This window comes from Coenobita brevimanus, chromosome 44 (assembly GCF_032717465.1).
Source record: "Coenobita brevimanus isolate Jiangsu-jjx chromosome 44, ASM3271746v2, whole genome shotgun sequence".
NCBI classification, from domain to species: Eukaryota; Metazoa; Arthropoda; class Malacostraca; order Decapoda; family Coenobitidae; genus Coenobita; species Coenobita brevimanus.
This window is the reverse complement of record NC_136997.1, coordinates 25,200,795-25,212,706: the sequence shown is the minus strand read 5'-3', so window position 1 is coordinate 25,212,706 and position 11,912 is coordinate 25,200,795. Positions and strand designations below refer to the sequence as shown.

The window sequence follows — 11,912 nt, the reverse complement described above, 5'->3', positions numbered from 1 at the left end:
ACATTAAATCAGTTTTTATTCTTACAGGTCAAACTAGAGTTTGAATCCTGGTATGGGTAATCGGTCAGTTTGCCTATTGGCAGTTTGTGTGATGATGTCTGGGTAGTTTATCAGTGTGTGTGTGTGTGTGTGTGTGTGTGTGTGTGTGTGTGTGTGTGTGTGTGTTTGTGTGTGTGTGTGTGTGTGTGTGTGTGTGTGTATGTGTGTGTTTGTGTGTGTGTGTGTGTGTGTGTGTGTGTGTGTGTGTGTGTGTGTGTGTGTGTGTGACCGGTACAGACGTCTGGGTAGCTAGCCAGTGCAGTTGTGTTGGTCTTGTCCCTGGCATTTACTCTTGTGTCCTTCCGTGAGGTGTAGTTCGTTTGTAGAACATATGGCGTGTTCTGAGGAAGCACTTTTTTGCGAGAAAGTGATGTTGAAGAAAAAATCGGATTCAAAGTCATTAGTACTGACTAAAACTGAGTAGTACAATCTGATAGAGGAACTCAGAGTAGCAGCATCTGCAAAAAATAAATCAAATCGGCAGTATTACATCCTTAGAAGTTACGAAGTTCTTCAGTGTGGTGACGTTGAAAAGTTGATCAAAAAACGGAATGATAGAAATCAAGAACCTGTTTATTTTGTGCACATTGAGGATATGTTTGACACATTAAAACGTGCTCACATTACTACGGGACATGGCGGCAGAGACAAAAAGGTCAAAGCTTTGTCAAGCTATGCAAACGTTACTAGAGATACTGTAGAACTGTTCAAATCTTTGTGTGTTCAGTGTCAAAAGAAACGGAAAAGATGTACGACCAAGGGTGTTCCTGTTAAACCGATTTTGTCAAAGGACTTTGGCTCACGAGCTCAGGTGGATCTTGTTGACATGCAGTCTTGTGCCAAAGGAAAGTATAAGTGGATAATGGTGTATCAAGATCACCTAACAAAGTATTGCATATTGCGTCCCTTAACTTCAAAAAGGGCCGCTGAGTTTGCATCCCAACTAATGGACATATTTTTAATGTTTGGAGCACCTCAAATTCTTCAAAGCGATAATGGTAGTGAATTTACAACATTAGTCATTTCGGAACTCAAACTTCTTTGGCCTGACTTGTTAATGGTTCATGGTAAACCAAGGCATCCGCAGAGTCAGGGATCAGTTGAACGCCTTAACTGTGATATAAAAGACATGCTAGTTTCATGGTTAGGTGATAATGATACAAGTGACTGGCCCATGGGACTCAAGTTTGTGCAGTTTCAAAAGAACACCAGTTACCATTCTGAGATCAAACAATCCCCATACAAAGCACTCTTCGGTGTTGAGGCCAGAGTAGGTCTACGCTCAACTGCACTTCCAGAGGAAGTTTTGAAGACAATGGTTACTGAAGATGATTTACTTGGAGCTTACACTTTCCCCTCGGACTCTGCTCATCCAGATGATTCATCTGAGTGCTCTGCTCGTCCAGTTGATCCACCTGAGTGCTCTGTTCATCCAGATGATTCACTTGAGTGCTCTGCTCATCCAGATGATCCACCTGAGTGCTCTGCTCATCCAGATGATTCACCCGAGTGCTCTACTCAATCAGTTGATTCATCGAAGGGCTCTACTCATCCAGATGATTCACCTAGGGTCCTACTCACCGTGAGGACTTCGCTCATCCAGGTAGTGACACTCACACACAGGAAAAAATAAATAAAAAAAGGTAACTGATAACTGATCTCATTAAGCTCATAACCACATGCCAAATCTATCACCATTAATTAAATACTTATCTCTGTTATAAAACTAAAAATCCATTGCTTTTATTTTTTTTGTTCATTCAGATGGTTTATCCGAGGGTTCTGCCTATCCAGACAATTCACCCTGTGACCAGAATCCTACAGGAAGACTTCATGTGCTCCAAGAAAATTTAGCACTTCAACGGTCAAGAGCAGCTGCTGGTCAGTTAGCCCAAGCTGAACGCATGGTGAAACGTAGTCGTTTAGATCATGCCCCTGGTAATCCCGGAGATAATGTGACAATTCCCATCCCGTTGGTTGATCGAGGTAAAGGTGATCCCCGAAATGTTATACGTGTTATCTTAGATCGTAATGAAAATGACATGTATCGAATAGCCGTAAGTGAAGGAATACTTAAGGGAAGCTGCAATAGAAGTCAGTTTGATATTTGTACCAAGCAACTGTATAGCCTTGATGACGTGAGTGCAGACAAGGAAATAGGACTTCGTCAGGCAGTACAGCAGTCATCTAGGTTTGGTGGTCAAGGTTATGCTAAGTGCAATTGTACTGTGAGTAAAAAACAATGTCAAACAAATCGCTGTAAATGTTATAAAGAAGGTCACAAGTGCAATAGTCGGTGCCACTCTAGTTTAACCTGTAAGAATAAAAACTGATTTAATGTCTTACTTTATTGTCACATTTTATTCTTTCATTGTTTTTTTATCATATTATATTGTCACGTAGGTTTTATTATCACATTCTATCGTCACGTAGGTTTTAGAAAATAAAATTATACTCAAGAATACTGTTTGTTTGTCTATGTCAGTATATTACCCCATATTAGTCAATATGACAAGAAAATCTATCAGAATTTTAGTCACTTCGTAAATTGTCTTCAATTTTTAGCTGATTTCTAAATTGACTGGGTGAACCAGGCAATTCACATATTGCCTGAAAAGTTCAGTCACTTTACAAATTGTCTGGATTTAGATATTGACTGTAACATCCATGCAAGGAGTGAGGGAGTTACTTCAAGTTCTCCGTTTCAGCAGTATAAGGGTATGTGAGCATACTTTAGGTCGGGTATGTGGGACCCACGTCTACCTGAGGCATGTGAGATATTTTGTTCTCCCTGATTGCAGATATGAATGCAGTGTCTGGCAGCCCCTCTTCACACCATGAAGCACCATCCCATACCAAGCTTTTGGACCATTCACGCAACTGCTCAAATTTTTTTATTACAGTTCTTACTATTATTAAATCCCGTGAGGGTGGGGCTGCGACAGGGATGTGTGATGTCGCCTTGGTTGTTTAATATTCATATGGATGGTGTTGTAAGGGAGGTGAATGAGAGTTTTTAGGTGGAGGTCTGAGTTTGGTGAATGTTGATGGTGGAGAGTGGAATCTGAAGCAGCTGCTGTTTGCAGATGATACTGCACTGGTGGCTGATTCAGAGGAGAGATTGAGACAGTTGGCAGAGGAATTTGGAAAGGTGTGTGAAAAGAAGAAATTGAAAGTAAATGAGAATAAGAGTAAAGTGATGAAGTGTACGAGGTTGGTAGATGGGAGGGGGATGAATATAATTTTGAATGATGAGTTGCTTGAGGAGGTAGAGTTTTTTAAATATTTAGGGTCACCTGTTGCTGTGGATGGAAGAATAGATGCAGAAGTGAAGTTTAGAATGAATGAAGTAGGTAAGGAGCTGGGAGGAATGAAAAAAGTGTTTAGATGTCGTCCGCTTAGAATGGATGTAAGGAGAAGGCTGTATGAGGGTGTTGTGGTACCGACTGTGTTATATGGGGCTGAAACATGGAATATGGGTGTAGCAGAGAGGAAAAGTTTGAATGTAATGGAGATGAGGTGTCTGAGGAGTATGTGTGGAGTGATGCGTATGGATCGAGTGCGAAATAATAAAGTGTGAAGGAGAACTGGAGTTGTTCGGGAGATGGCTGGTGGAGTTGAGCAGAGGGTGTTGCGATGGTTTGGGCATATGGAGAGAATGGATAATGAGTGACTGGTGAAAAAAATAACTAGATCTGATTTGAGAGGCATAAGGCTGAGAGGGAGACCACGAATAGGATGGATGGACAGTGTGAAGAGAGCGCTGGATGCGAGAGGGATGTCTGTTGAGCAAGGAAGAGTGGCAGTGCGTGACAGAAATAAATGGAGAGAAATTGTGAATGAATAAATGATGATGCAGCCCTGAGGGGATATTCTCCCACATTTGGTCTGATCAGCTGGTCAGGTCAGGTGCGGGTAAGGGGATGGGTCTATTATGATGTGGCTGGGGTAAACCAGCTCTGCTGTCAGGCCCTGCTGCGGATGTCACTGATTGCACTAGTCAGTTGACCCTTGTGCGGTGTGATGCGGTGAGGATCTGTCCCTTCTCCTCTTTGGGGCTAAGATGCGAATGAATGTGTTTGAATGGATGAGTAAATGGGGAGTGTGTCGTCCTCTCTCGGCTACCTTCCTTTCCTTGGGGGAAGCAGCCTAGGTATGTAGATAGATATATAGATTAAGTGTATAATGGACAGAATCATGTCAGGATTAACCAAATGAAAGATTATGATCTTTGAAAACTGTATGAAAAATTTTTCCAAGAACTAAGATTTATAACACTTGTTAAAAATGTCTGAATGCAAACACACCGTGAGGATTCATGGTTTTTCGTTAATTTAATGGAGAACTTTTCAGCGTATATCTCATTTAGAGCATCAGCAAAATATATAAGATGAATATATTACTGATTTAATGCTTTATGAATGAGTAATCACCCCGACAGGAATTTTTTAAGGGAAGGTACACCAAGCCTGAGCGGGTAATGACCCCACGCTATTTAGTAATCCGGGAAACACTGGAAACTTTCATGACTTTGTGGGGGCTCTAATTGAGCCGCTTGGTTATATTAGTGCCACCACATGAAGGCGTCCTTATGAAATGTGGACCTGGTGGACTGCAGGCTTAAACTGTCTTTCTCCTGCAGTCCACAATCCTTCTTTCGGTGGATAGGGAGGTAGTTGAGGGAATGAAGAGAGAAACCTGTACTTTACATAGGAAAAATCATCCAATATATTACCAATATCCCGGGACGCGAACCTGGTATGCTGCCTGGCTCTCTCCTGATAGTCCCGGGTTCGATTCCCTGCATATTGGTAATATATTGGATAGTTGAGGGAGGGTTGAATAACAAAGTAGTTGAGCCACTCGGTTATATCGCTGCCACCACATGAAGGCGTCTCTTGCCAGCACCAAGGAAGTTACAAAAGAAAATACAACACTGGGGTGGGATACTAAAACATATTTACAATCCAGGACTTGTAACTGTGATGGGTTTTGACAGGAGGAACTGGAGACACGGAAGCTTTTCTTTCTCTGTCCTTCCACACAAAACAAACAACAGAAAACAGATAACAACAGAAAACAGACACCAGATAACATAACAGACAACACATAACGGACAACAGATATAACAGTTTCCCTCAAGTAACCAGGAATTGTTTTGGACGAAAGAACGCCAGCCAGGGAAAGATTCTAATGTCGTTAACCATCCTGCAAAAACTACTCCGAGATACGACAGGGAATCCACCATGAAATACCTTTAATCCCACCCCAGGACTGTATTCTAAGTGGCTTTGGTGATTCCATAACACCTTTTTATTAGCGATTTGTTTTGCACATAGTACCTCAGTATCCACTTGGTGGTAGTAGTCGTAGTAGTATTAGTATTAGTAGTAGTAGTAGTAGTAGTTGTAGTTGTTGTTGTTGTTGATGTTGGTGTTGTTTCCCTAGGTTCATCTGAACTGTAAGCCCAGTGGATTGCAGGCTTAAGTTGCCCTCCTGCAGTCCACCATCCTCCTTCGGGAGGATAGGGAGGGAGTTGAGAGAAGTTTGTATAACCGGGCAGCTCCACAGCCATGTTATATCAGTGCCACCACAGGAAGGCGTCCCTGTCTAGCATCTGTGTCGATGAGAAAAAAATAACACCAATGAAAATGTTTAGTGTAATATTCAAACTAAACAGTTAAGGAAGAGGTGTTAAGAAGCGTCCTGCACCACTTAGAATACTTTCCACCGTCACACCGGAAGAAGCTAAGACCTTCTAAAGGAGGCTGAAGTATCTGAAGCTCAAGAGGAAAGACTGAAGTTAGGAGGAGGAGAAATTATAATATCTTAACCTGTACTTCGTTTATTTTAACTTGGCGGATATTTCGTCCTCTCTGCACTTATTTCCCGTAACTCTCTGAGACACTAAGGCAAGACTACGGCTCTACATCCCTCCCATTGAACTTCTTCGTGACTAGCATCATAGTCTAGGGTCAGCCTCTCGTATCAGCTGAATATTCAAGATGGAGAGATGGCCATTTTACACCTAGCTGAAGTGAACAGTGTATAACCGTAAAACTGCCCTCTCTCCATTCTCAGTACAGAGCAGTAACAAGAGATTAACACTAGAATATGGTGCTAGTAGCAAAGAAGTGCTTAAAAAACAGATATTAAACAGCAGTGCTGCCTTTTCCTACCCATGGACTACGGGAAAAAAGCTGCTAAATGAAAATCTCCCCGAGATCGTTAACATATTGGGTCATTTTTACTCTTTATACTCCTATGTCGTGGTGCTGGAGAGGGACGCCTTCACGTGGTGGCACCGATATAACCAGGCGGCTCAATTGCCAGGTTATACATATGTCCCTCTACTGTTTCAGTGTTTCCCCACAGGCGGATGGTTGAATGCAGGAGGAAGGCGATTTCAGCCTGCACTCCACTGGGTTCACGTTTCAGATGAACCTGACGATATGACTGCTACTACTACTACTACTACTACTACTGCTAATGTTACCACCACCACCACCACCACCACCACTACCACCGCCAACACTACCACTACGACTACTGTTGCTGCTGCGCTGCTGCAACTACAACTACTAATACTGCATATACTACTACAGCTACTACTACTGCGTCTGTTACTACTATTACTGCTACCGCTACTACTACTACTACTACTACTACTACCACCACCACCACCACCACCACCACCAACCACCACCGTAACTACTACTACTGCTACCGCTACTATTACTACTGCTACAGCTACTACTACTACTACTACTACCACTACCACCACCACCACCACCATAACAACTACTACCACCACGACCTCCACGACCACCGTAACTGCTACTACAACTACTTCTACTACTATTACAGTAGAGTCGAATTCAAAGTGACATAGGTTTTGTAGCACCTTTTCCATAGCGATTTGTTTTTCATATGACACCTTACGCTACTGATATGTTATTTAAGCCATTTGAATCTCCGTCTGGTTTTCAGCTGTAACGTACAAGAGGATAATGAGGTGTAACAGAATAAATCGCTAAGGAATAGGTGTTACAAAACCTCAGCCAAAAGATCATGTCTAGTTTCGAAAATTAATCTCTTGTATTGTTTGCTTTACATTCTCTCTCTCTCTCTCTCTCTCTCTCTCTCTCTCTCTCTCTCTCACCGGATAACACTGGGAAGCTGCGCAGGGCTTCAGCAGAGCCGGCGAGGGAAGCGAAGAGAGAGAAGCAGAGGCAGTGTTGTGTGTATGAAGGCTCCATGGCGAGTGACCACACCACCACCACACCTTCACAAACACCAGCACCTTATAGCCGACACTACGGGGCTTGGCGCAGGCGTATGGAGGGAGAAAGAGGAAGGGGGAGAGAGAGAAGAAGGAGAGGAAGAGGAGTAAGGGGATGAGGAGGAGAGGGAGGATGTGGAAGTGGTGAGAAGGGGAAACTCACGAACGAAGACATATGGTTAATTTCTTGTTGTGTGATTTATTAATATTAGTTTATTGTTAGTATTGTTATTGATGGTAGTAGTAGTAGTAGTTATTGTTGCAGTTGTTGTAGTAATAGTAGCAGTATTTCAGGGTTTGAGGGACGTTTGTATATCCCGTATCTCCACCACCCAGTCATGTCAGTGCCACCACTTGAAGGCGTCCCTCTCCACACCTGAGAGACTTAAATTCCATGATAAACACGAATCCCAGTATCCCAGTTTGTCATTCTTATCAGGAGGATGTTAGTATAATCAGACATGTGAGCCGCCTAGTTATATCGGTGCCACCGCACGAAGGCCTCCCTCACCAGAGCCAGTGGAGTGGAAAACAATAAATTAAATAGCTGAACGATTACTGCTGACATTATCTTGATTGTCTGGTGCAAATGTGATCTTGTTTTTGGACACAGGAGCCAAAACAACAGCCGCATCAACTCAAAGGCTGACGTTCGTATGCAAACAGCCAATTTTGTGAAGGGTTTTTATGGCACACCTGCTGAGTATTTGATGGGGTGGGTTAGCCTGCATGCCACGTTATAGAGTGCGTTCAGCAGGGAGGTAGAGAAGCTGTTACCTTCACTTAAGCATTGGATGTGGTTAGCCTGCATGCCACGTTATACAGTGCGTTCAGCAGCGAGGTGCAACAGTCACACCTTAACACTTATCATGGGTTCAAGCCCTTCAGTCCGAAAACGTATCACTGATTTTAATCCCGCTACCACCAAGCGATTTTATAGACGTTACTACTACTACTACTACTACTACTACTACCGCTGTTGCTGCTGCTGCTACTACTACTACCTACGGCTACTGCTACTACTACTAGTACATCGACTGTTCTAGCTAAACTCGCTTCACCTTAGCATGCCCAGATTTTCGTCCTTCTGCAGCTATTTTCACAGCCCAGTGGAAGAAAAAGACATTCCTACGGCTCAGCATCCATTGCACACCACATACTCGTGACTAGCAGCATATTCTAGTACTAATCTCTTGTTATCACCCGCCTTTACCATGGCGGAACGATAATGTTTTTGCCCGTGTGTGTGTGTGTGTGTGTGTGTGTGTGTGTGTGTGTGTGTGTGTGTGTGTGTGTGTGTTACCATTATATCTCATGAACGGCTTAGCTCTCAGCATGAAATCTTCGTGATATCAAAATATCGCCAAATTCTTGGACGAGTTCGAAAATGGACACTTGGGGTCAAGGTCAAGGTTAGCAAAATGGCTGCCAATGGTCAACTAGTTTTTATCGTCCGCCATTAGCACCATTATATCTCATGAACGACTTGAGCTATCCCCCCTGCCCCTCCCCCCCGAAGGAGCGCCGGCGTCCGATCCCCCCGAGGGTGCGCTGCCCCCCCGCCCCCAGAGGGTACGCAGTCCCTCGACCACCCCCGGGCGGGAGGCAGCGCTTATAACTTATCGAACAGCATATTCCGGCGGGCGATTAGCATTCGGCTTCCGAATGCTTTTCTTTCATTACAAATCAGAATTCAGGCTGGAAAGATGGCAATTTTAGATCAAGCAAAAAATAATGGAAAGGTTAATGAAGATCTAACCCTTCCGGTTCCCAAAATCTCCTCTAACCTTAAGAAAATCGTCTGATGTTAGCTTAAAATATAAACCCTCATTCTAAGTTCTAAGCCTTTGACAGACAGAATTTCCCATTACTGAAAGAAATCGTCTTGTTAGCCTGAAGGAAATATCTAGATGTACTAATAACACAAACAGGTTTACTCTGCAATTTTTTTTAAAGCCTGTGACTGATACGATATTACTAAGTTGGAAAAAAAAAAAATGCTGGTGTGTTTGACTAAATTTTCCAAGCACTCCATATGCGGGGAGTTGCAGAGGGTCGCCCTCCCGTGGTGGCACCGATATAGCTGGGTGGATCCACTGCCCCTTGCACTAACGTCCCTCATCTCTCTCCCTCCCTACCCCCGAAAGGAGGATGATAAACTGCGGTGAAGGACAACTTCAGCCTACAGTCCACCAGGTTCACGTTACAGATGAACCTGGGGCTGCAATTACTACACTACTACTACTACTACTACTACTGCTGCTGCTGCTGCTGCTGTTGCTGATGCTACTACTACTGCAACAACAATCGAGGAAAGATCGCTCTACTACTACTGCTACTACTACTACTACTACAAATAATAATAATAATAATAATAATAATAATAGTAATACAGTTGCGAGGTGAACCAACCTTTTCATTCCGCTGACGTATTTCTCGTTATATTCTTGCAACCCTCAGACAATTTTATAGACTTTTCGAGCCGGAGGGGTTACATTCAGCCTACACTAACCCCTCCACTGCCAGACATCCTTCCTTGGCTTAATAAAATCGTCTGGAGATAACAGTATTAAAGCAGAAAATAAATGACATCGAACTGAAAAGCTTTACGGTCGTGGGAGTCACGTTCGATATTCTTTTCACCTTACCTTGGCTCAGAATTTCGTCCGTTTGCGGTTTATTTTACGTAACAATAGCAGAAAAAGACAATGCTATAGCTATTCATCCTTTCCATTGCACTTCTTCGTGACCAGCATCATATTCTAGTATTAATGCTTTGCTACAAAATCGTTATTCAACATGGAGAAGTGTATTACTCTTTTCACCTTAACTTGGTACAGAATTTCGCAAAATTGCAGCATATTCCAAACAGCAAAATGGCCGAGAAGGACGATGCTATGGCTATGCATCCATTCCATAGCTCTTCTTCGTGACCAGCATCATAGTTTAGCTGTAATCTATTGCTACAATTCGTTGCTTGAGATGGTGAGGCGTCAGTCCACCTCCTACATCATCTCTCTATCATCCTGACATAGACATTGTGTGAATCAGTACCATACGAGAGAATACTGTAATTAGGTGTATTGTGCAGAATAAATCGCTAAGGAAGATGTGTTAAGAAAATCGCCATAGCCACTTAGAATACAGCCTACAGAGTGGTCTATAAGTAACGCTTCTCTAACACTCAGATGGGCGATTTCTTGTGTGTTGCGTGAAAGGTTCAGTTAGTGTTATGTCTCTCTTGCATCATTCATTTTCTGCTCCCAGTGCCGCACCCACGCCAACACCAGCAGACTTAGCCGTCTCCGCAACACAAAATACTGCCACACGAGTAGTGGAGCGCTATTTACAGAACACTCTCTATAACGTTTAGATATTTAACTCGTAAAGGGATTTTTATGGACTCCAGACGATTTTATTCAGTTGAAGATTAATTTTTCACCCTCTAGACGTTAAAAAAAAAAAGATTGAAAATTAAGATTGCCAAAAGATTTAAAGATTTATGAAACTCGCAAATAACTCAACGGGGAACTCTTTGGTAGTATCCTATGTGTTGCGAGGATGGCTCAGTCGGCTAGTGTGGGTGTGCTTGTGGAGGTGGGAGTAGGATATGACTGAATGAGGCAGGGCAGATACTGCTAACACTGAGCCATCCCCACAACACAAGAGAAATATCCCGTCAGAATAGCATACATGGTGGTTCACATATAAAACGCTTCCATTACACTCCGTCAGGTGCTTTATCGTGCATTGTGTCTGTCCTGCATCATTCCATTTATTATCCCCACTGCTTCACCCACGCACATGAAGAACGCATCATTTGTACGAACTCTGCCTCACAATCCAAACGCCTGTAATAATTTTAGGTAAGGCTTCTCGTACAGTAAAAGCTAATGCATGCTATGTCTTATCCCTCTAGCTCGAAATATACCTCATAATGTATATAAAAACCGCCTGGAAGGAGCAAACATAATTGAAAAGGACGAAATATGAGCTGTTCGAATCCACTCCTTCCTGCATCCAATTCCACGAACCCCCAACGTTTCACATGCGTCTTTTCACCTCCAGACGATTTTATGTCATTTAAGTGAGATCTAAAAATGTTAATGAACCCTATATCTAACACTTCGAGATTGAAATATCCCTCCTAGTGTACTTAAAGGATTAGGGGTGTATTCAGTAGCTTATCCAGGATTTTTTGGCGGGGGCGGGGGCAAGCACTTTGAATATTTCCACCAAATATCTGTCACCACAAATTTTCCTAGATTTGATGCTTCATGTCATCAGAAATATATTTAAATCATTACTATCGTACTCTTAGCACATCAGTTACCTGTTGTCTATATACTCTCTGTACATATTAGGACGTACAGATATTTTTCATAGTAACCTATGAAATTATGATGAAATATACCAGACATCGGCACAGCACCTACCATAAGAGAGGCAATGGCGTCCATACTTTCTGTTTGTATTAGGAAATATACCCTGTATTATGATTGGCTGCTGGAAGAATAATGGCGGTATGGATGTGCTAATGAAAACTCGAGATGTGGCCTGAGTGTTCCAAACTTTCACAATTTCCCACGTT

The 11,912-nt window shown here is 42.8% G+C and overlaps 1 protein-coding gene across 1 annotated transcript in view; it reads left to right on the top strand.

The window, feature by feature from the left end:
* Positions 1-634: 634 nt before the first annotated feature.
* LOC145398022 (KRAB domain-containing protein 2-like) overlaps positions 635-11,912 on the top strand; it is a 25,414-nt gene continuing 14,136 nt past the window's right edge. Inside the window, exons 1-2 of the mRNA XM_080270987.1 lie at positions 635-1,490; positions 1,804-2,096. Coding sequence (XP_080127113.1) covers positions 635-1,490; positions 1,804-2,096 — 1,149 coding nt within the window. The remainder of the gene's footprint in view (positions 1,491-1,803; positions 2,097-11,912) is intronic.